This window comes from Bombina bombina, chromosome 4 (genome assembly GCF_027579735.1).
Source record: "Bombina bombina isolate aBomBom1 chromosome 4, aBomBom1.pri, whole genome shotgun sequence".
Lineage (NCBI taxonomy): Eukaryota > Metazoa > Chordata > Amphibia > Anura > Bombinatoridae > Bombina > Bombina bombina.
In genome coordinates, this window is record NC_069502.1 from 230,443,901 (window position 1) to 230,465,820 (window position 21,920).

Sequence of the window (21,920 nt, forward strand, 5' to 3'; positions counted from 1 at the left end):
TATATATATATATATATATATATATAAATAAATAAAGGAATGTAGAGAAAAGTGGCACACACCATCCACACAATTGCCTGGTGCTCTGCAAATGAGGTGAATACAACAGTCACAAGGATACCAAACCTGGCCAAGGCAATATGGTAATCCTGAAATAAGGCAGGCAATAATAAAATTATAAGGCCTTATAATTTTTTGAAATAAAAATAAAATTTTCCTGTATGTGAGAACAATGGAATGTGAAATATTTACAGTAAATACACAGTAAAACACATTATTAAATATTATTATAGAATTATTATAGCATTATTATTTAGACACACACACATATAATAGCCCTTGGTAGTCAAATACATATAGCTTTGAAACCTTATAACAATTGTTTATTAATATTTATATGATAAATGTTTACCATATAGTGTTTATATCAGTGTAACAGTTTATTGCAATGTTGTGTTTCATACGATGTGCATGCTTGAGTGAACGTCTTTACTTTTAACTTGTAATATGAGCGCAAATTAACATGCCCATCATATTCTTATATTGCACTTGCTAATGTTAGCACACCACTTATAATCTAGCCCTTACTATTTGAGCTTTAAAATTATTTAATAATTATTATTCAACATTCTAAATCAAAGATGGCTTCCCTCACATTCCTATTGACTGAAAGATTTCTATCAGCCAATAGGAATTAAAGCTGCTAAAATCCTATTGGCTGTTCCAATCAACCAATAGGATTGAGCTCTCATCCTATTGGCTGTTCCAATCAGCCAACAGAATGAGAGTTCAATCCTATTGGCTGATTGGAACAGCCAATAGGATGAGAGCTCAATCCAATTGGCTGATTGGAACAGCCAATAGGATTTTAGCAGCTTTAATTCTGATAGAAATCTTTCAGCCAATATTAATATTTGATGGTGTCACTTGCATTGAAGTTCCAGTGTACGGCGGAGACCGTATGAAGAGAATGCTCCACGCCGGATGGATGATGATAGAATATGCCGTCTGGATGAAGACTTCTTACCGCCCTGAATGAGGACTTTGCCGGCTGGATGAAGATCGAAGAGGCCGTCTGGATGCAGACTTCTTGCCGCCTGGATGAGTACTTCGCTGGCTGGATGGATCCTTCAATCAGGACTTCAATAACTGTAAGTGGATTGTCGGGGGTTAGTGTTATGCTTTTTAAGAGTTTTTTGGGTTGGCTTTTATTTTAGCTTAGGGTTTGAGTTTTTCATAAAAGAGCTGATTGCCCTTTTCAGGGCATGGCAAAAGAGCTAAATGCGCTTTTAAGGGCAATGCCCATACAAATGCCCTTTTCAGGGCAATGGTTAGCTTAGGTTATTTTAGATAGTTATTTTTGAGGGTGGGATTGTTTGGGTGGGTGGTGGGTTTTACTGTTGGTGGGTGTTTGTATTTTTTTTACAGGTAAAAGAGCTGATATCTTTGGAGCAATGCCGCACAAAAGGCCCTTTTAAGGGCTATTGGTAGTTTATTGTAGGCTAGGGTTTTTTTTTATTTTGGGGGGGCTTTTTTATTTTGAAAGGGCTATTAGATTAGGTGTAATTCGTTTTTATTTTTGATAATTTGTTTCTTATTTTTCGTAATTTAATTTTTTTCATTTTTTGTAATTTTTTTTCGTAAGTAGTTACTTTGTAATTTTCAGAGTAGTGTTAGGATTTTTTTAATGTGTAGTTTAGGTTTTTTTAATTGGTAGTTAGTTTAATTGTAGTTTCATAAATATATTAGTTTAATTGTTAGTTTAAAAATAATTTTTTGTAATTGGACAGGTAAGTTTTAATTTAATTTAAGATAGGGAATTTGTAATTTTAATATAAAGTTAGGGGGTCGTTAGGTTTAGGGGTTAATAGTTTATTTAAGTATATTTCGTTGTGGGGGGCTTGCGATTTAAGGGTTAATAGGTTTATTATAGCGGCGGTGTGGACAGATGGCAGATTGGAGTTAATAATATTTAAATAGTGTTTGCGATGCGGGAGGGTGGCTGTTTAGGGGTTAATAGGTTTATTATAGTGGCGACGATGTTGGTGAGTAGAGGAATAGGGGTTAATAAATTTTAATAGTGGCGGCGATGTCCGAAGTGGCAGATAGGGGTTAATAAGTATATTATAGTGTTTGCGATGTGGAAGGGCCTCGGTTTAGGGGTTAATAGGTAGTTTATGTGTGTTAGTGTACTTTGCAACACTTTAGTTATGAGTTTTATGTTACAGCTTTGTAACGTAAAACTCATAACTACTGACTTTCAGATGGTGGTACGAATCTTGTCGGTATAGGGTGTACTGCTCACTTTTTAGCCTCCCAGGCAAACTCGTAATACCGGCACTATGGGAGTCCCATTGAAAAAGGACAATTTTAAAAGTACGGTACTGACGTTGCGTGACTGGCTAAAAGGTGTGCGGTACACCTATACCGACAAGACTTGTAATAGCAGCATTAGGGAAAATGAAGCGTTATGGGCCTTAACGCTGCTTTTTCACTCATAACGCCAAACTCATAATCTAGCTGAAAGTTAATATGTAGTTCAGTCAGTATTCAGACATACATATTCAGGCTTGTTGTAATACAAAGGTAGGTCAAAAAGTAACAAATACTTGAAATATATACATACACAAAATTGTTTTTTTTTTATTCACTACTATTTTATGTCATTAGAGGCTCCTTCAGCAGGTATTTTTACAAATATTACATGCAACTTGAGTTACTCAGCATAAGTGTTATTTTATGTAAACACAATTTTTTTATGTATTTATTTATTTATTATGTACATTTGCACTTTATATTGGGCCAGTTTACAAGAGGAATGTAAAATATTGATTTTGCAAAAGCAATATTTGTGCTCCACTTAGCAATACCAGCGTGCACATCCATAGGCTCCAATGGGAGCCTCGTTCTCATGCCATGAGACACACGGCATAAGAACCTACTGCAGTGATGGGGTTAAGTCACGCAGCGATGGGCAGAATATATTTGTATATGATTATATACATATATACTTATGTGTTAATATGTGTATGTGTATAAACGGGCGCACGTTACATTAACGCTTCACTTGTAATCTAGCCCCTAAGTGCCTATAGCTTACATTTGACTAGGTAACACCCACATCATTAAATGTATTATGAAATGTCAGTATCGCTTCACATAATGCTGCGAAAAACATATTTGTGAATTGAGAAAGTATGGGAACGATCTCTGGAAAATGGTACGACAATACAATTAAATAATGTGCTTTTGCATCAGCATTAATTAACTGACATAGTTATTTTCAAATTACATAATATCACATCTAAGTTACCCTCAAATGGTTAACTGGCAAAATCTGCTTACCGTCTGTGTTTAAAATTAAATAGCCTGATAAGATACTTAGTAAAGGACAAATCCCATGGAATTAAGACTTGCTCTTATAATGCAAGGCAAATAGCTCAGTCCCCTCTCTTTCTCTAAACCCAGAGATAGCAGCAGCTTGTTCAGAGGCTGGCACATACCTTGTTGTTGATGGGTTTGCCTTCTTTGACTTTAACTGCAAGACCCAAGTCAGAGAGCCGGCAATTACCATCGTCATCCAGAAGAACATTCTCTGGCTTCATGTCCCTGTAGATAATCTTAAGAGAATGAAGGTGCAGTAGTCCACAGCAGATCTGGGCAGAGTAGAAAATGACCCTGCTTATTTCTATTCCCTTCTCTCCAATGTTGTAGATATGAAATTTGAGGTCTCCTCCATTCATAAGGCTCATCACCAGGCACAGGTGGGTTTTGGTCTCATATGCATAGGCCAGGGTGACTACAAATGGGCTATGAATCTTCTCAAGGATTTCTTTCTCTAACAGGGCCATTTTCTCACCATTCTTCTTCTTCAGACGCTTTTTATCCAGCTTCTTGCAGGCATACATCTGGCCGGTATTCTTTACCTGAATGGCACACACCTAGGGTTGGAAATTATATAGATTATTCATAGCACAGATACCATAAACTGCTTGCTACATAAGAGACCCACACTGTACCTTGCAAAGACACTGCAGCAATGACAATATAATAAAACAGGAAAGCAATCTACGCTCCAACATCAAATAGGGAAATACCCAGTAGTGAACAGAATTTTGCTCAGTCAAACCGGCACAATTTAAAAAACATAATTTATTCTTACCTGATAAATTCATTTCTTTCATGGTGGTGAGAGTCCACAATCCATTACTCCTGGGAGTTACCTGTCCTGAGCACTAGGAAGAGGAAAGGATTCATAAACCCCAAAAGATCTATAAAACCCCTTTCACATCAGAAACTAGTCCAATGTATAGCTAAGCTAAAAAAAAGTAGGAAAAGGAATTAAAAACCAAAAAAATAGGCACAGGGAACAAAGATGTGCCAAAGATAAATAACCATCACCAACAAAAACAACAGGTTGGGGTCTCGTGGACTCTCACCACCATAAAATAAATTAATTTATCAGGTAAAGCATAAATTAGGTTCTTTCATACAGGTAGTGAGAGTCCACAATCCAAGCAGTGAAGTCCATGATTAATGAAAAGAAAGGGTGAGATAGATAAACATTTTATTCACAGATACTAAATCCTCAACACAAATATATATATATATATATATATATATATATATATATATATATATATATATAATTATTATTAATTTTTTTAACATGCACTTAAAATAGGCTATAGGCAAAAATATATTAAGCTGATACCACTGCCTGAACGACTTTTCTAGGCTGCCTCAGAAGAAGCAAAAACATCAAAATGGTAGAATTTTGTAAAACTATGCAAAGAAGAACAACAGAGGCCTCATTCTTGAAAGCCCAGGAAGTATCCACAGACCTGGAAGAACAGGTCTAGAAGTTTGTCTAAAATCTTGTCTAAAATGTTTAGTAGCATCAACATAATACTTCAAGGCTCTAACAACATCCAAATTATGAAGAAGACTCTTTAAAAAAGTCTTTGGATTAGGACATAAAGAAGGGAGAATAATTTCCTGAATAATGTTATACAAAGATGTCACCTTAGGTCAGTCCCGGATAGGCCATAGGGCATACCGGGCAAATGCCTGGTGGGACGCTGATTGCCTTAGCCCCACCCCGCCCGACCTTAGCCCCGCCCCATCTGATCTTAGCCCTGCCCTGACCCACGAGTGCTGTGGCTAGCCCCAAAATTTTATTGTGACTGTGTGACATCATGTAGTGGTGCCGGTGTGGCTGCTGGGCTTACTGTAGATTGCAGCACTGTTGTCATATAGTGTACTGTTAGGCTGAGCTACTAACTTCACATGGAGCCCCTGCAACCATCACACATGCACAAGCTCCGCCCTCTCAGCTGGCACCACATTTACGCTTACAGGCTAGATAGCTGGTTAAAAAGGAGAGTCATGCTTGTTTCCACTGTAAACAGATATTATTTTTATTTAAAGTGTTCCATAGTATAATATCCTAATGAGGGGTGTGCTGGGCCAGCATATTGTATGACAAAATCAGGGATAGCAAGCATAGAGGCAGCTTCATGATTATTCTAAATGAAAAGTCTTAAAGTGTCGGCACATACATCCTCTGATAGTCAATTTCCCATAACAAGTAGTAGCTTAGTGCAACTAAGGCATTCAAAAGCCCATAGAACGTTCCTCCCCACTCCTCTTACCTCCAACTGCCCGACGGATAATGGTTGTAATAACACTGCCAAACCCTCAGAGTGCTCAATGCAGTCTACCGACCTTTAACCTGCTTTCCTTAAGCGTATTCAACCAGTCCGGCTCTTGACACCGATTACGACTGTTCCGGTCGGCTGCACAATCTTGCGTCTCCTCTCTGTTGGCGTGTGACGTCACTTTGGGTCTCCCACTTCCGCTTCCTATCCTCTCGATCATCTATTGCGGGGACTACTGGCAGCTTGGTAAGAGGAGGAGGGGTACAGTCGTGCAGGGAAAAATCACTGTAATATCACTGTGCAACCTCCGTTTCATGATATCCAATACAAGTTAAAATGAGGTGCACTCGCAAAAAGTGATTAAAGTTGAAATCTTTATTTGCAGAGTAAAAACTTGTTCATTCCAAAAGGGATACAAAACTTGGGTCTGGAGTAGCGATGTGAGTGGTATGGACTCCACTCTAGGAAATGACTGCTGACTGAGGTAGGGGGAAACCCCTGAAGCACAGAGAAGCAGAGAGCACAGTACAGGCAGGCAGAAAAAAAAAGCTGTCATAACAATGATGTATGTGTATTGACAAGCTCATTAATGGGTAATGAAGACATAATATAATACAGGAGCTTGAGGGAGAAGTATCAGCCTTTCAACAGCTTAGAGTTTGGATGTCTTTTTTTCTGCTTTATCTACTAGGTAGCTGGCGCTATCTAGTGGCTGTATCTACATCAAATATATATGAACTATAATGAACTGGAAGAAAAACAGAATGTGTTTAAAGGGACAATTTTTTTCTTTCATGATTCAGATAGAGCATGCAAATTTTAAGAAACTTTCTAATTTACTAATATTCTCAATGTAAGGAATGTAAGCTTACAAGCCGGTCCATCTTTGGTTTAGCACCTAGGTTGCGATTGTTGATTGGATGGCTAAATGCAGCCACCAATAAGCAAGTGCTATCCAGGGTCTGAACCAAAAACGGGCCTTCTGTAGAGATTATAGACATATATATTGAGAGCAATTTGGAGACTGAGTGATAGGATTTGTCTAGCTGAGTAGTATGCAGTCTTGAATAATACTACTATAGGTGTTAAGATGTATATTTCAAGACCAGTTATATCACTGCTAGGGTGTGGATTAACATTTGTATATATTTATGTTATTGTCTTTATAATGTCCAACCTAATGTATTTCCTACTGAAACCCAGCTCACTGCAGGTCCTCCCTTCATATCCTATTGGGCATTGGGATGCGGGATGTTGCTCTGGACCGGCTGTCAGTGGCCGAGGCGGCCGGTCAGGCGTTGTTCTGTGTCGCTTAATTCTTATGTAATGCCTATAAATAGAGTTATACGAATAACAAACTTTTAAGGGATTTGACACAGATAGTCGCATTACTGCATGGGAGAATTGGCGAATTCACGCCCAGGTTTACTATATGGTTATAATGTTTGATGCTTCCACTATATAGGGCGAAGAAGAAGAAGGCGCTTTCCTTTGACTTTTTAAGACATTGAATGGGTTTATAGGGCTAAGCCTATAGATGAGCGATAGTTTAGGGATTGCCTACATCCAGAGCTTTATTGAGTTTCTCCTCACATGTTTTACAGTGCGCTAGCATAGAAATACTCTTCAATATCTTACGAGCCGGGAGGGGTGTTTACTTATTGCTATAACCTATAATTTATATCATATGACCCAAGAGTGGTCTCTAAGTAACTATCATCCAGCTTGTCTTTAGTATATCAGTTGGCCCATAAGTGGCCGGTTAAATAGTTACCATATATATAGATTTAATTAGAAAAGAGATATTCTATGTCCATACACGTTGCTTTTGAAGGTGCAAATAGTAGAATCACGTCTAGAGCAGTGTCCCTAACTGAGATGTACTTGAATACTCTAATGTTGGAAATTCTTTGAATAACCATTTCGGTGCTGCGAGATTACCTTCCCATGCTTGCGTTGCTAGCAGACTGCACATGCTCAGGTTGCGGTTAGGTGCAATGATACAGTGCGATTAAGACAGTCTATATCTGTAAATTTTTTGCATAACATGTACACACTATATCTAATAACCCTATTGTTTAGTTTTGGACATTCATTATTGTGTGTGTTTATCAAAAATCAGATAAGAGATGTCATATGTCCTTATATGCTGTTATTGCAGATCCTTATAGAAAAATTGCTGTTGGAGCAGTGTTATTAACTGCAATTTATTTAGGTCTTTTATCGCTAGCAGTTCTAAGACGGCACAATTACCCTTGTGCAGCATTGTTTGGGAATCAATTTAGTAATATGCTACTATTACTCCAGGATCATGGTACCATTAGAAGGTATATTTTAATAGTTGGATACTGCACCATATCCTATTCTAGATGATCCGTCTTTATAAATCTGTTAACTAATATATGCACTATGTATCTACCTTATTCACTGTTTAGTGTTGGACATCATATATTGTATGTATGTATTTGACAAATATCTCAATAAAAAATTATTTATAAAAAAAAAAAAAAAAAAAGATGCCTAAAATGTCATGCTCTATCTGAATCATGAAAGAAAAAAAATTGGGTTCAGTATCCTTTTAAATAAATATTAGAAGCATACAGCTAACTTGGCAAGTTAGTGCCAAACTGTTTTAAACATATAACAAAACAGCACATATATATAGGTTAAACAAAAAGTAGTTTAAATGCTAGACCAGACAACGTTTAAGACTTTAAACTGAGGTAGTATGGTTTATGTGGGAAGTATAATGGCGTGCAACCAATATTTTAGTTATTTTTTAAAATGTCAGGAACGTCAATATTACCCGCCTATTCCACCTATATAGAACAGATTTTCAGAATAGAATAGGCAATAAAACACAAAACATTTGCATTATCACGTATTAAGCAAAGTGCAGGAGTCTTGGAAAAACAGTGAACTTGTGAAATTAGCGAATTACATCACTTCCTGTGATGTAGCATCAGCTATTTCACAAAGTTTGACCATACTGCACATGCATGCCAGCATCATTACATACATGGCTGCATACATCACTGCTACAGTTTCGAGACCCGTGAAATTCCTGGACCCTCTTACCGCGCATGCGCGGCATTTGAAACTGTCAATACGCGGTCAATATGCAGTACGTACGCATTCTGATGAAATGAAAATAAATAAATTGTAAAGAAATGAAAAGAAATTAATTGTACAAAACTGTTTTACAAAGGAGCTCCCTTTAAGTTGTTATGTAAAAAAACGAAATTGTATTTAATTTTTTAATGTCACCGTAACGGTATAACTGGAATGGGAATGCGAATAAACATATGAAAAGCGGGGTGCGTATTGACAGTTTCAAATGCCGCACATCCGCAGTTAAGAGGGTCCAGGAATTTCACAGATCTCGAAACTGTAGCAGTGAAGTATGCTTCCAAGTATGTAATGATGCTGGCACGCATGCGCAATTTGTTCAAAATTTGTGAAACAGCTGATCTCTCGTCAAAGGAAGTGACGTGGTTCGCTAATTTTACAAGTTCTCAATTTTACCAGAACACAGGCAACAGTCTCCCTTTTAACAAGCTAAGGGTCCTCTCATTGTGTAACATTACTTAAAGTATTGAGAACCAAATAAACAAAACATTAGAGCACCTTATATTTAGAATATAATAAATGCTTGTAAACCAGTCTGTATTAATACCGAGCACAGGATTACAGCTCCGCCAAGAAAAGTCAGTGTGTTAACCAACTCCGGTCTTTGTAGAGGTGAGTGTTCATGTTGGACTTCGTTTTAGGGAGATCCCCAAATTCGCTCCTGTGGTCACCTGGGAGTAATCAGAGGGCAGCAGCAGCCAGTATCTCTGTAGCTTTTCCTTTGTGGTGCACAACTGGAGTCCCTCAGTGGTAAGTTTCCATGAGGGCAGGCCAGCATGATTTGCAGAATCAGAGCCTACATAGGGATTAAGCTTCACATCAGGGCTCCAAGATCCCCAGGCAGCAGATAGCTCCGGAATGTCCCATACAGGTTGCAGGTTTGAATTTAAATTTCTCGGTTGCGCACAGCAAATTTCTTTAATCTCTGGCTCTTCCGACATCATGGTCGTTACATAAGATATCATCAATGGGGCACAAACATTGCCTATGGAAACTACTTCCTCAGTACTGTCTATATCACTGTCATCAGTGATCACATTACTCTGTTGTTCATGCTCGCCATCAGTACACCACGCTGTATCATCATAATGTCCCTGATCTCTGCTATTAAGGTAGCTTCAGAGGATTCCATCCTATAAGTATGAGTCTAGTATAGAACTAAAATGAATGCAGCACTGTACATTGTGCACTAACCCAGGATCCTGGGTGGGGAGGAATTATGCAGCCAGTGTTGTGTCGAAGCTGGTGATTGTCGAAACCGGTGATCGTCAATATCCGGAACTCCGCCCACACATCTCAAGTCCGCAAACACTCTGACTAAACTCCGCCCAGGCTACCTCCCACTCCTCCCAAACTCCACCCAGCTACCTCCCACTCCTCGCAAACTACACCCAGTTACCTCCCAGATGTTTGTGTGTAGAAAGAGTGGAGTTGTAGCTGAGCTGTTATTTGCAGAGTTGTAGAGGAGCTGTTATTTCGTGAAAAAAAAGAGTGAATTTTTGTTTTGAGCTGTTATTTATATGAGAAAAAGCGGATTTGTGGAGTTGTGTTGTTAAATAGCCTATTTGTTGATCTGTTATTTTTCCGGGATTTTTCGGGATTTAGAGCAGTTATTTTCTGGTATGATAATTTATTAAATTGCGGTATGCATGACTTATACAATTCCCAACAATGTTTTTTTTATTATTTATTATTGTCAATCAAATTGGAAATGTATTATTGTATATTAATATCTATTTTTCTTGCTATCACTGAACAAAATTATTGAAAATACTTTTGGTGGGCTGCAGGTCATGTGATTGCCTGAGGAAGTTTCAACTACCCTTTCCATGCATTGCAAACACAAGAAATGTACTTTTCTTTTTTTATTTTAAAATATAACATTGATGATATATTTTAAATAATGTGTGACATATATAATGCCTATATCATCATTGGATTTATTTCTGTTATTTTATGGTATGATAATTTATTATTTTGCGGTATGCATGATTTATAAAATTCACAACAATGTATTTTATAATTTATTATTGTCACACAAATTGGACACCTTCTGCTAGGGCTTATAAACGAAGTGGAAACACTTGAAGGTTAAATGGGTAATTCATTTTCTATTCTATATTAATAATGATTTATATTGCTATCACTAAACCAAATTATTGAAAATACTGTCGGTGGGCTGCAGGTCATGCGATTGCCTGAGGAAGTCTCAACTCCCCTTTCCATCTATTGAAAACACAAGAAATGTAATTTTCTTTTTTTATTTTAAAATATATCATCGTTGATGATATATTTGAAATAATTTGTGACACATATTATGCCTATCCCATCATTATGCATTGCTTCTATTTTATGTGTTTAGGTTGTAATTCAAATGTTTCCTCCCACTGAAATGTCTGTTTGTGGGTGAACTGTGGCTCTATGAAATGCCAATAGCAGGATGGGGGGGTGTAGTGCCTTCACTCAATGAAATCTCATGATAGGGCTTGAAATGTGCCTTCACAACCTAAAATATCATTAATGGTGGTAAGATGTGCCTTCCCTCCATAAAATGCCAAGATAGTTGATGATAGCTACCTTTCAGAGGCATAACTAGAAACTCCATGGCCCCGGTGCAAGAATCAGTGTCATAGACATTCATAAGGACCCACAGTCACCTATGGCTCACACACATATATATGTCTTCTGCGAAATTAATATTTTTAAAGATATGCCGCTGGAGAGTATACTATATGGCATAGCATGTGTGATTGAGATATACAGTATCTCATAAAAGTGAGTACACCCCTCACATAAAAAGTTAAACTTTGTTCTTAAAACAGTATTATCCTGGGGGAGGAGCCAGCTGTGGAACTGAACGGTCGCATCTCATAGCAGCTCTGACTATACTTTCTGGAAAATAACCCTTTTGACCGTTCAGATTCCTACACTTAAATTTTTTTGGCAATGCAGGAGTTCTAGAGATCTTGGTGTTCGCAGTGGTGGAGTAAAATAGCACCCTGATGCACAGAACTGATCTTTTTCATAGCGGGCCTACAACCTAATTACCAAGAACACCCAACTATTACGCCGCGATGCCACAGTTGCTCAATATGGAGACGGAGACAGCGATAGCATGGGACTCCACAATTCGGAAGTTTACTAAGCAACAATACTTCCAACTAGTAAATGTTCTCAGATCTGCGCTCCACTTACCCTTGCTGCCTCCTACACCTACCCGCAAGCTGAGCGCTGAGGGGCCTTCCGCATTGAACCCTGATTATGGCCGCGCAGTTGGGCTGCAGAGAGCGAACAGCCACTTACCCAGGCGAGTGCGCACTATTGTTTCTACAGCCATAAAGGGGACTAGAGACTTGAGTTTGGACTCTGACTTTGCTGAGATGCGGATCGGTGGGCTAATTTCTAGAGACTGTATGCCGGATGCGCAGAACGCCATTCTGATGAATGAGAGTGCGACACATACCACCGCACAGCAGACAGGACAACAAGATGATAAAGGGAAGCAGGCTTACAATCCAAAGCGCTTTGGAGAATATATGGCCGAGATGGATAGCCGAAATGTTCAGGACCGCTGGGGTGAAGGTTTACCAGTGGACCTTGCTCTGAACAGTGTTTTTTTTGCTTGCTGGTGGTCAATGCTGGGGTTGCTGCAACCAGTGCAGTATGGTCCCTGGGGCCTCCGTTGAGGCATTGGATAATTCAGATGCAACCTCTGTGCCGACAGTGAGAGAAATATGTGCACCCCTGGGGATCTCTTTGCAGCCTATTTTGTGGCTATGTTTTACATGTTGTCTTTGTTTGCTGCTGTGTATAGTTTTAAATACGCATTTGTTGAAGCATCATTTTCCTGTGTTATAAAGTCTTTCACGAGGTCCAATACCTTCCAGTCTCTTAAAGCTAGAACTCAATACTTATTCCTACTATATGTTCTGGTGCACCCACTAGGAGCTGACTTAAATCTTCAAAACGTATATGGGCTTAGGCATGGTACACATTACAATCACTGTACTCACGATACAGCCATACTAACTATAGGAGATCTACTCCATTGAGAGATAGAGAAGATGGGACTAATCTGGACTGAGTTGGTCAGGACTCCACTGCATGTTAGAGATCTTACATCTATGCTAAAGAAAGGAACTCTGAGTATGATACTGCAGGGCATTGGGCCCATGCCCTGTGGAAGATTCATATTATATTTTTTACCTCATGTCACTGACCATTGATCTCCTAAACTTCCCATATATGCATGAGAAGGTGTGTTCCAATGTTTTACTTATGAGAGTCCCTGCTCTGTGTCTTGGTATATTTATCTATACAGGTCCCTGTTTTAAATTGCAGTTGAAGCGAGTACTGTACAGAGGTATACCTATATTTCTGCATGGTCCACTCTACCGTTAACTCAAAAGGTCTAGTATAATACTGGGATATAAGCTCTTATTTTTATAAAATTATGTTCTCTGCGTGACTGGTGACTATTTTTTGGGCTTTCACATTACCAATAATTTGGGCATTGACACATCAGATTGTCCCTTAGACCATTGTAGAGTGGAGTATTGCTACACACTTAATAGCTTGATAATACATGGATAGTTATGTACTGTATACCTCATTTATTGCAAAGTCTATGTAGGATGAGCGTCTTTATTTTTATAGGTATTGGGTATATAATTTTCCTATTAGCCGCACTCATTGGTAATAATTTGAGGCCTGCTATATGTTAGTTCAGTATGATTGGTATGATTAGGGGAACAGTAGACTCTCTTCGCTTACTTAGTTGCCTATATTAGATACCCAATCTCACATGATTCTTATAACAGTTATCTAGAATGCAAAATGAAAAAAGCCTTAGTGTGGGCTGGACCTACACTAGTGCTATTCTATCTAGTCTCCCTTTTTATAATATTATAAATGAGCTACTTATCCAGTGCTAGGTTTAATGCCTTGAATAGCTAGGCTCTCCTTTGCAGGGTATAGCATTAACCCATTTTTCAATTAGTTCACTCATATAGGTCCTGTGACGCCTCAGGTGCTCGTGAAACGCTTAGAACAGTTGTGAAGCTTGGTTTATATATTTCTTGCCTACTATATCTAAACTACCACCTCCCTCCCCCCCTCCCCCCACAATATACCTCCTAGTCTAGGAGGGCTAACTATGCGGTTTCTCTAGCCAATACCGCACCCCAATTTCCTTTCTTTTTCCTTACAACAATATTTCCAATTCAAAATAATATTGACACTATTCCCCCTCCCAAGTTTGGTAAACTTATCGCAGTTACTACTGAAATGAGGTTTCCTTGATGAGATCCGTGAGTGGTCTCCGTTATTTCAGAGAGCCTTTTGTCTACTTTTTGTCTCTTACGGGGCCCGATAGTGGCCCATCATACTCATTGTAAGGCTCTGATATGGTTTGGCATGTTTTTGTATATTGTATCTCTTATTTTGATATCACTCTGTAATTGCTGATTTTATTCATTTCAAAAAGTTTGTTTGCCTTAATTCTAACCTCAATAAAAAGATTATTATAAAAAAAAAAAAAAAAAAAAAAAAAAAAAAAAAAGTATTATCCTGATGGAAAATAAGATAAGGAAGATTAAAAGAATGAGCAGATAATTCAGATACGTTTCTATCAGAAGAGATAGCCAAAACGAACTAAGCTTTCCAAGAAAGTAGCTTGATATCCATTCTATGCATAGGCTCAAATGGAGGAGCCTGCACAACCTTTAACACCAAGTTAAGATTCCAGGGAGCAGAAATTGGCATGAATGTCAGGAAAATTAGCAATCTTCCTATGGCCCTTATACAAACCATCCTGTAAGAAATGCAAACTTCTAGGAATTCTAAAATAATGCCAGGAAAAGCCATGATCCATACACCATAAATAAAAACCTTCTAGACCTTATGATAAATCATGCTTGTCATAGGCTTACAAGCCTGGATCAAAGTCTCAATCACAGAATCTGAGAAACCTCTATGCTTAAAAGCTTACCGTTCAATCCCCATGCCATCAGAGATTTGAGATCTGGATAAATAAATGGACCTTGAGACAGAAGGTCAGGCCATATAGGAAGAGGCCAAGGAGAGCAACTGGACACCTGAACCAGATCTGCATACAAAATCCTAAAAGGTGAAGCTGGGGCAATCAGGATTATTGACACATTTTCTATCCTTATCTTGGAAATCCCTCTGGGAAGAAGAACCAGAGAAGGAAATAGATATGAGCTATTAGAGCATCCACAAACTCTGCCTGAGGGTCCCTGGACCTCACAAAGTATCTGGGATGTTTGTTGTTTAACCAAGAAGTCATCAGATCTATCTCTGGGAGACCCCAAAGACCCACAATCTGTTTGAACACATCCTGGTGAAGAGATCATTCCCCTGGGTGCAAAGACTGATGACTGAGAAAATCAGCTTTCTAGTTGTTCACTCCTGGAATATGAACCGGAAATAAGACTTCTTTTTCAACAAAGGCTTGTTATGTGATCCAGAAAATTATTTTGAGACAGCTGAGTATGAACTTTTGCACCACTTACGAAGCATTCAAAGTTGAAGAGGTCTCATGAGATAGATCTGAAGAAACAGTCTGTTGGTGTGAGATTCTGCTAAATGAAATGATAGCGCTTTAACCAAGATATTGTCAAGGTAAAGAAACACTGCAATACCCTGAGATCTGATAACAGACAGTAGGGCACCCAGAACTTTTGACAAAATTCTTGGAGCTGTAGCCAGACCAAATGGTAGTGCAACAAACCAAAAATGCTTGTCTACAAAGAAAAAACTCAGAAACTGGTAATATTCCTTGTGAATTGGAAGATGAAGATAAGCATCCTTTAAATCTATAATGGACATAAGCTGACATTGATGAATAAAAGGCAGAATAGTCTGAATAGTTTCCATTTTGAAAGTAAGAATTCTTACAAAATTGTTCAGAGCTTTTAAATCCAGAACTGGTTTGGGCCTTTAAGGGATTTCTTGTTACATTAGACAGAAAAAAAACTTCCTCTGGGAGGCCTTGTTCTGAAAACTATCCAATAACCCTGAGAAACTATATTTAGAACCCAGGGATCTGGAACAGACTGAAACCAAGTTTCCTGAAAAAGGCATAATCTGACCCCTACCAGAGCCTCTGGATAGGGAGGCTGCACCTTCATGCAGACTTGGAAGAAGGGTTGGATTTTTTTGGCTTGTTAGGTCTGTTCCAATTAGCACTAGGCCTCCATGCTAGGCCCGAGGAGCTTTGCTTCTTAGAGGAGGAATCAACTTTCTGTTCCTTGTTATATTGAAATGAATGAAATTGATTGAAAGCTTTAGATTTTCACTTGGACTTCTTGACCAGAGGAAGAAAAGCCCCTTTACCTCCAGTAACAATAGAAATCCAAATCAGAACCAATGTCTTTCCCTTAAAATAAAGAGATAAAAGTCTGGATTTAGACACCATATTAGGAATTAAAGGAATACTAAACCCAATTTTTTTCTTTCATAATTCAGATAGAGCATGCAATTTTAAATGACTTTCTAATTTACTCCTATTATCACATTTTCTTTGTTCTCTTGATATCTTTATTTGAAAAAGGAGGAATGAAAGCTTAGGAGCCAGCCCATTTTAGGTTTCGTACCTGGGTAGCGCTTGCTGATTGGTGGCTAAATGTGTAGCTCTGAAGGTTATTTAACTAACAAAATTTGTCTTTGAGCTACTGCTTGAACATTGATTTTAAATCCATGTGCTTAATGGCCCCTCTTCATTGAAGAATCATAAGCACATCTGCATTCTTCAAATTCCTCTAGTGGAGGCAAAGACATGACCAGTTTCTGGTAAGGTGTGTGTGGGGGGGGGGGCTGGTTATTGAGCTCTTGCGGTTTGGGAATATGTGCTTCCTCCTAGTGATCAGGAAAAGTAATTCCCAGGAGTAATGGATCTTGGAGTCTCCCCACCTGTATGAAATAAATTAAAAATGTCTATGTCAAATGTCCCTGTTTGCATTCCCTATTTGAGGACTGAACTTAGATGTATACAAAAGAAACCCAGAATCTTTCCGTCATGATTCAGATTGAAGAGCATACAATCTAAAACAACTTTCCAATTTACTTACATTATCAAATTTGCTTCAGTCGCTTGGTATCCTTTATTGAAAGAGCAGCAATGCACTACTGGAAGATAGCTGAGCATATCATGTTAGCCAATGAAAAGAGACATTTATGTGCAGACACCAATCAGCAGCTAGCTCCCAGTACCAGTAGTGCATTGGTGCTCATTCACCTACCTAGGTATTATTTTTAACAAAGGATACAAGAACAAAATTAGATAATAGAACTGAATTGGAAAGTTGTTTGAAATTACATGCTCTGGGGCCGAATTTTCAAGGGCCGAATGGCCCTGAATATCCCTGTTTCTACGCGAAACTTCAGGCTCGCTGGAAATTGGAGTTAAGAAGCAGCGGTCTTAAGACCGCTGCTCCTTAACTCGCCCGCCGCCTCTGAGGCGGTCGACAGCAATCAGCCGGATCGAATACAATCGGGTTGATTGACACCCCCTGCTAACAGCCGATTGGTCGGGGGCTGCATTGCACAAGCAGTTCACCAGAACTGCTTGTGCAATGTTAAATGCAGACAACGTATGCTGTCGGCATTCAGTGAAGTCGGGAGGACATGATTCACTGCAGCGAATTATGTCCGCCCACCATTTGATAATTCGGCCCCTCTGTCTGATTTACTGTCCCATTAAAAATAAGTAATTGCACCAAATGCAAATTAAATTGAGATTTTAACACCAAGATCTAAATTTTATTAAATTAAGAAGTTTTAACAGTGTTAACATCAATGGCTACTCAAATCATTCACTATTAAAGGAATATTAAATGCAAAAATTAATTCACCATAAAAAAGTTTCATTATGTGCAATAAAAACTACAGTTCTGTCCAGATTCCTTTTATGTATTTTGTCTGTTATTTATGCCTTTTCCACTGCCACCAGGAAGATGGTTATGTATCCTGAATGCTTTAGAACAATAACCATGCAATGTACTATATAGGGGCTCCTGTTTATCTGTACCTCAACTGGCATTTTAAATGGAATGCTCCAAGAATGCAAAACGAAGCAATATGTGCTAACTAAATGTTTTTAAAACATTTATTTTGCATGAAGATCTTTTGGAACAACGTGCTTATTTTTTGTATTGGGGTTTGGTCTACTTGTTTGTCCTATGTATGTTTCTGCTCTATAATAACATATTGAGGTAACTGTTTTGTTGTTAAACTTCTGTGTTGGTTGCAGACAGCTTACACTGTATTATATGTATGGGATAGGTGGGGAAGGCATTACATTTTCACTAGTATGTAGTGATAAAGATGGATTTTGCATTACCGGTATATGTGAAGGTGAGTTTTGCATGCCAGGTATGGGTGAGGGTGGAAAGAGGTGCAAAAATAGAGGTTGCTGTGGGTAAGGTTAAAAGTGAAGGTTGGAGGTCAGAAAAACTAAACGAGGATGTGAGGGCTGAAAATGAAAGTTGGTTGGTGCTGGGTAAAGGCTGGCAGTTGGCTTGTATGATTGGCAGATGTAATTACTTTGTTAAGTGAAGAATGTGTAGGTTAGTTGGGAGGAAAGGAGGAATATAATGGTTGATTAATATGAAGTATTGAGGGTTGGGGTTGGCTTGGAAAAACAGGTGATGGTTGGCTATTAGGGAAGGGGAATGTAAAGGAATACTTTTAGTGAGGTGTCATGGTGGAGGTTGGTTGGATGAGGTTATAGGTGAATGAAGAGTTTAGTTGGTAGCAGTGGTGAGTCTATGGGGTGTTATCCACCTCCAAATGCATATGTAGCACCCACATTGAGTTGCAAAGGGTCCCATATATTGTCTTCCAACGTTTTCACAATCTTTGCTAGCCCCTCTAAAATGCATTCAGATAAGAGGCAGCCTTCAAGTGCTAAGAAATTAGCATATTATACTGCCTATGTTTAGCTTTCAACAATGCAAAATTGATGATAAAAGTCCATTGCAAAATTGTTTAAAATTACATCTAGATCATGAAAGTTTATTTTTTTTATTAGACTGTGCCTGTAATAAAGTCCTAGAAATGTTTTCTGCAAAATGCATAGCAGATGTGTAGCTAACGATATGATGTACAACTGACACACATTTGGTGTTGAGTGCTTTAATTTTAACTGTAATTAGCCATAGACTACTCTAGAATTCATATTGCCTGCATCAGTGTAGTAATTTACACTTTTACTGTTAGGTATGATTTGTTCCTTATTGTACAGAAGCAAGGAGAATGCACAGAAGCAAGGAGAATGTGCAGAAGCAGGGAGAGTGTGAAGAAGCAGGGAGAGTGCACAGAAGCAAGGGGAATGCACAGAAGCAGGGAGAAAGCGAAGAAACAGAGTGAATGCACAGAAGTAGAGTGCACAGAAGTAGAGTGCACAGAAGTAAGGAGAGTGCACAGAAGTAAGGAGAGTGCACAGAAGTAGGGAGAGTGCACAGAAGCAGGGAGAATGCACAGAAGCAGGGAGAATGAACAGAAGCAGGGACAATGCACAGAAGCAAGGAGAATGCACAGAACAGAAGCAAGGAGAGTGCATAGAAGCAGGGAGAATGCACAGAAGCAGGGAGAATGCACAGAAGCAGGGAGAATGCACAGAAGCAAGGAGAATGCACAGAAACAGAGTGAATGCAGAGAAGTAAGGAACGTGCACAGAAGTAAGGAGAGTGCACAGAAGCAGGGAGAGTGCACAGAAGCAGGGAGAGTGTACAGAAGCAAGGAGGGCTGTCCTATATTGTCAAGTAGAATTTAAAGTAATATATACCCTCTGATCTTGTGCTGAGTACTGTCAAATGCTGTGGCCTTTAACAAATAAATTATATGAATACAATTTTTATAAGTTCAGTCTAATTATGGCAGTATTTTTTTTTTATTTTTTTTTTAAGAATCCCCTGCATTCCTCTGTATTTCTCAATTGAATGTGTCCTGAGCTTCCAGTTTTAACTTTGGTAATTGTTAGCATAAAGAGTCGTTTGCACAGTAGGGGATCCTTAGGGACAGCGGATTAGAGGGGATTAGTGGGGGCAGTTGGGGTATGTTAGGTTCTTTAACTTATTTAATTATAATTATGTACAGTAATTCCACCAAGCTGCATTTCACCCTGTAGAGTTTCTGTTTTCATGAAATTTTCCTGACAACATGATAATATCCGTATACAAAACCACTATTAATAACGACAACAAGATGTAAGGTAAGAAATAAGCAGCAACACAATTTGATTCAATGTGATCAGTCACCCACATCCACCTCTTGAGCTCTGAATACTAAGCTGCTGTTTGGCTATGCCTGCTGACCTCTGGCATGATCTTGCAAGAGAACAGTTGTACTAAAGATTTACGATTTCTTAATCCAATTACCCCTCCTCCACTAAAGAAATGGTTTAGGCATTTTCACGTTAACAATCTTAGTCTCCTAGCCTATTATTAAAGCTCTGTTTCATAACATTGTGCCAATATATAGTGAACTTTACTTATATATATAAATATATAGAAAAAAATTAAAAATTTCCTTATTTGATTTAAAAAAAACAACAACTCAGTCCTTGTTATTTTAACTATTATTACAATACATTAATTTTTTTCCTGATTGAAGACAAAGTAATTTAAAAATCAAATGTATTTGGCTATCTCCTTAATCCATTTATCTTCAACATACTTTCAAATGGTACTCAGCTTCTTTGATTAACCATAGTTCATGATTATGTATTCAAAAGTACAAATTAATAGTGTTAGTGAATACACAATGAATTAGAACTTTGAGTTTAATTTACCTTTAAAGTATATGGTCTTGCAGCTGAAGATCTCAAACTTTCATTCCCCATAAAATGTTTGAATTAAAAAATAATAATCTGTTATTTATTTTGCTATAATTGTAACTGAAAATTTAGTTTTTCCCACTGTCCCAGAGAGGTCGGAGAACACACCGAACACATTCAGAACCATGGCACTACCTCATTCTACACACAGTGATTGTTTGATCAGTGCAGGAGTTTGTAAATATCTCTCAATATTTGGCTGCATCAGAGGACATAAGATAGACAATACTAAAGACTATTTTTATGTGTGTGTACATGGACTGAAAAGTAACGGAACCTTTGGAAATACAATAGTGTTAAATGCTTTTAAAGCATTTATCTTGTATTCTGATCGTTTGCAACTCAATGCTTAATTGCTGATGTATGCTTTTTATTTTAAACAATGACTTTAGTGTCCCTTTAAGATAGAAGTATGAATTTTACCTCTCCAAAGCCACCTTTGCCCAGGACCCGAAACTCGTAGAAGTACTTGTGGGAGATAGGCTGTCTCTCAAAGGCTTTCCATTGTAGAAAGCGATCATAGAAGGTGCTGTTCTGGAAGTCCTGGAATGGTGTATCCTTAAGGAAGGCATGAGTTTCCTCTTTGGCCGAAAGAACCAGTTCTGCAATCTCCTTCCCCTTGGCTTGTTTCAGTTGGTTGGATAAGTCTGCACTCAAGAAGGGTAGATGGCCCTCAGAATCCTGTTTGAACCTTTTGCTCACCATATTCTCTAACAGCATATCCTTGGTTGAATCTTCCCCTAGTTCCCACTCACCCACTTCATCTAGAAAGTCCTTTGCCAGTTGGTACTCTGGCACAGTCACCAAAAAGTCCCTGAACAGCCTCTTACCAATTGGTTGCTGTATGCAGATGCTCTCATATTCCATAGGGACAGTATCCTTTATTTCCTTGCGGCAAACATCAGTAGGGGGCAAGGATAGGCTTTTACGCCTCTTCTGCAGTTCTTTAATATCCCCTTCGCTGCTTTTTCTGGCTTGCAAGTAAGCTGTGTTAGCGATCAGATTATCTAGGCCTCCCATGTCACACATGGCTACCCCAGGGACTTAGTTATGCTTCCCAGGAGAAGTACACTCTGCTGGGACAGAGGTCACTGACTTCTCCCCTCTCTCTCCCAGTAAGTGTTTGCCTCTCCTTTCTTAGGCTCAGTGACATAGGGAACCAGTAACAGGTTTAGCATTAAATACCACTGACGGATTTTCCTTAAGACCTTTTCGATCTATCATTTGTGGAAAGTGACTGGTAAGAGGTTTCCCTGCTGTAAGGAGCTTTTGTA

General features: G+C 38.5%; 1 protein-coding gene across 1 annotated transcript in view; it reads right to left on the bottom strand.

Moving 5' to 3' along the window:
• Positions 1-21,675, bottom strand: part of GRK7 (G protein-coupled receptor kinase 7) — a 112,794-nt gene extending 91,119 nt beyond the window's left edge. The window contains exons 1-2 of the mRNA XM_053708970.1: positions 21,070-21,675; positions 3,504-3,941 (exon numbers count right to left, since the gene is read on the bottom strand). Of these exons, the coding sequence (XP_053564945.1) occupies positions 3,504-3,941; positions 21,070-21,675 (1,044 nt within the window). The remainder of the gene's footprint in view (positions 1-3,503; positions 3,942-21,069) is intronic.
• Between the last annotated feature and the right edge of the window lie 245 nt (positions 21,676-21,920).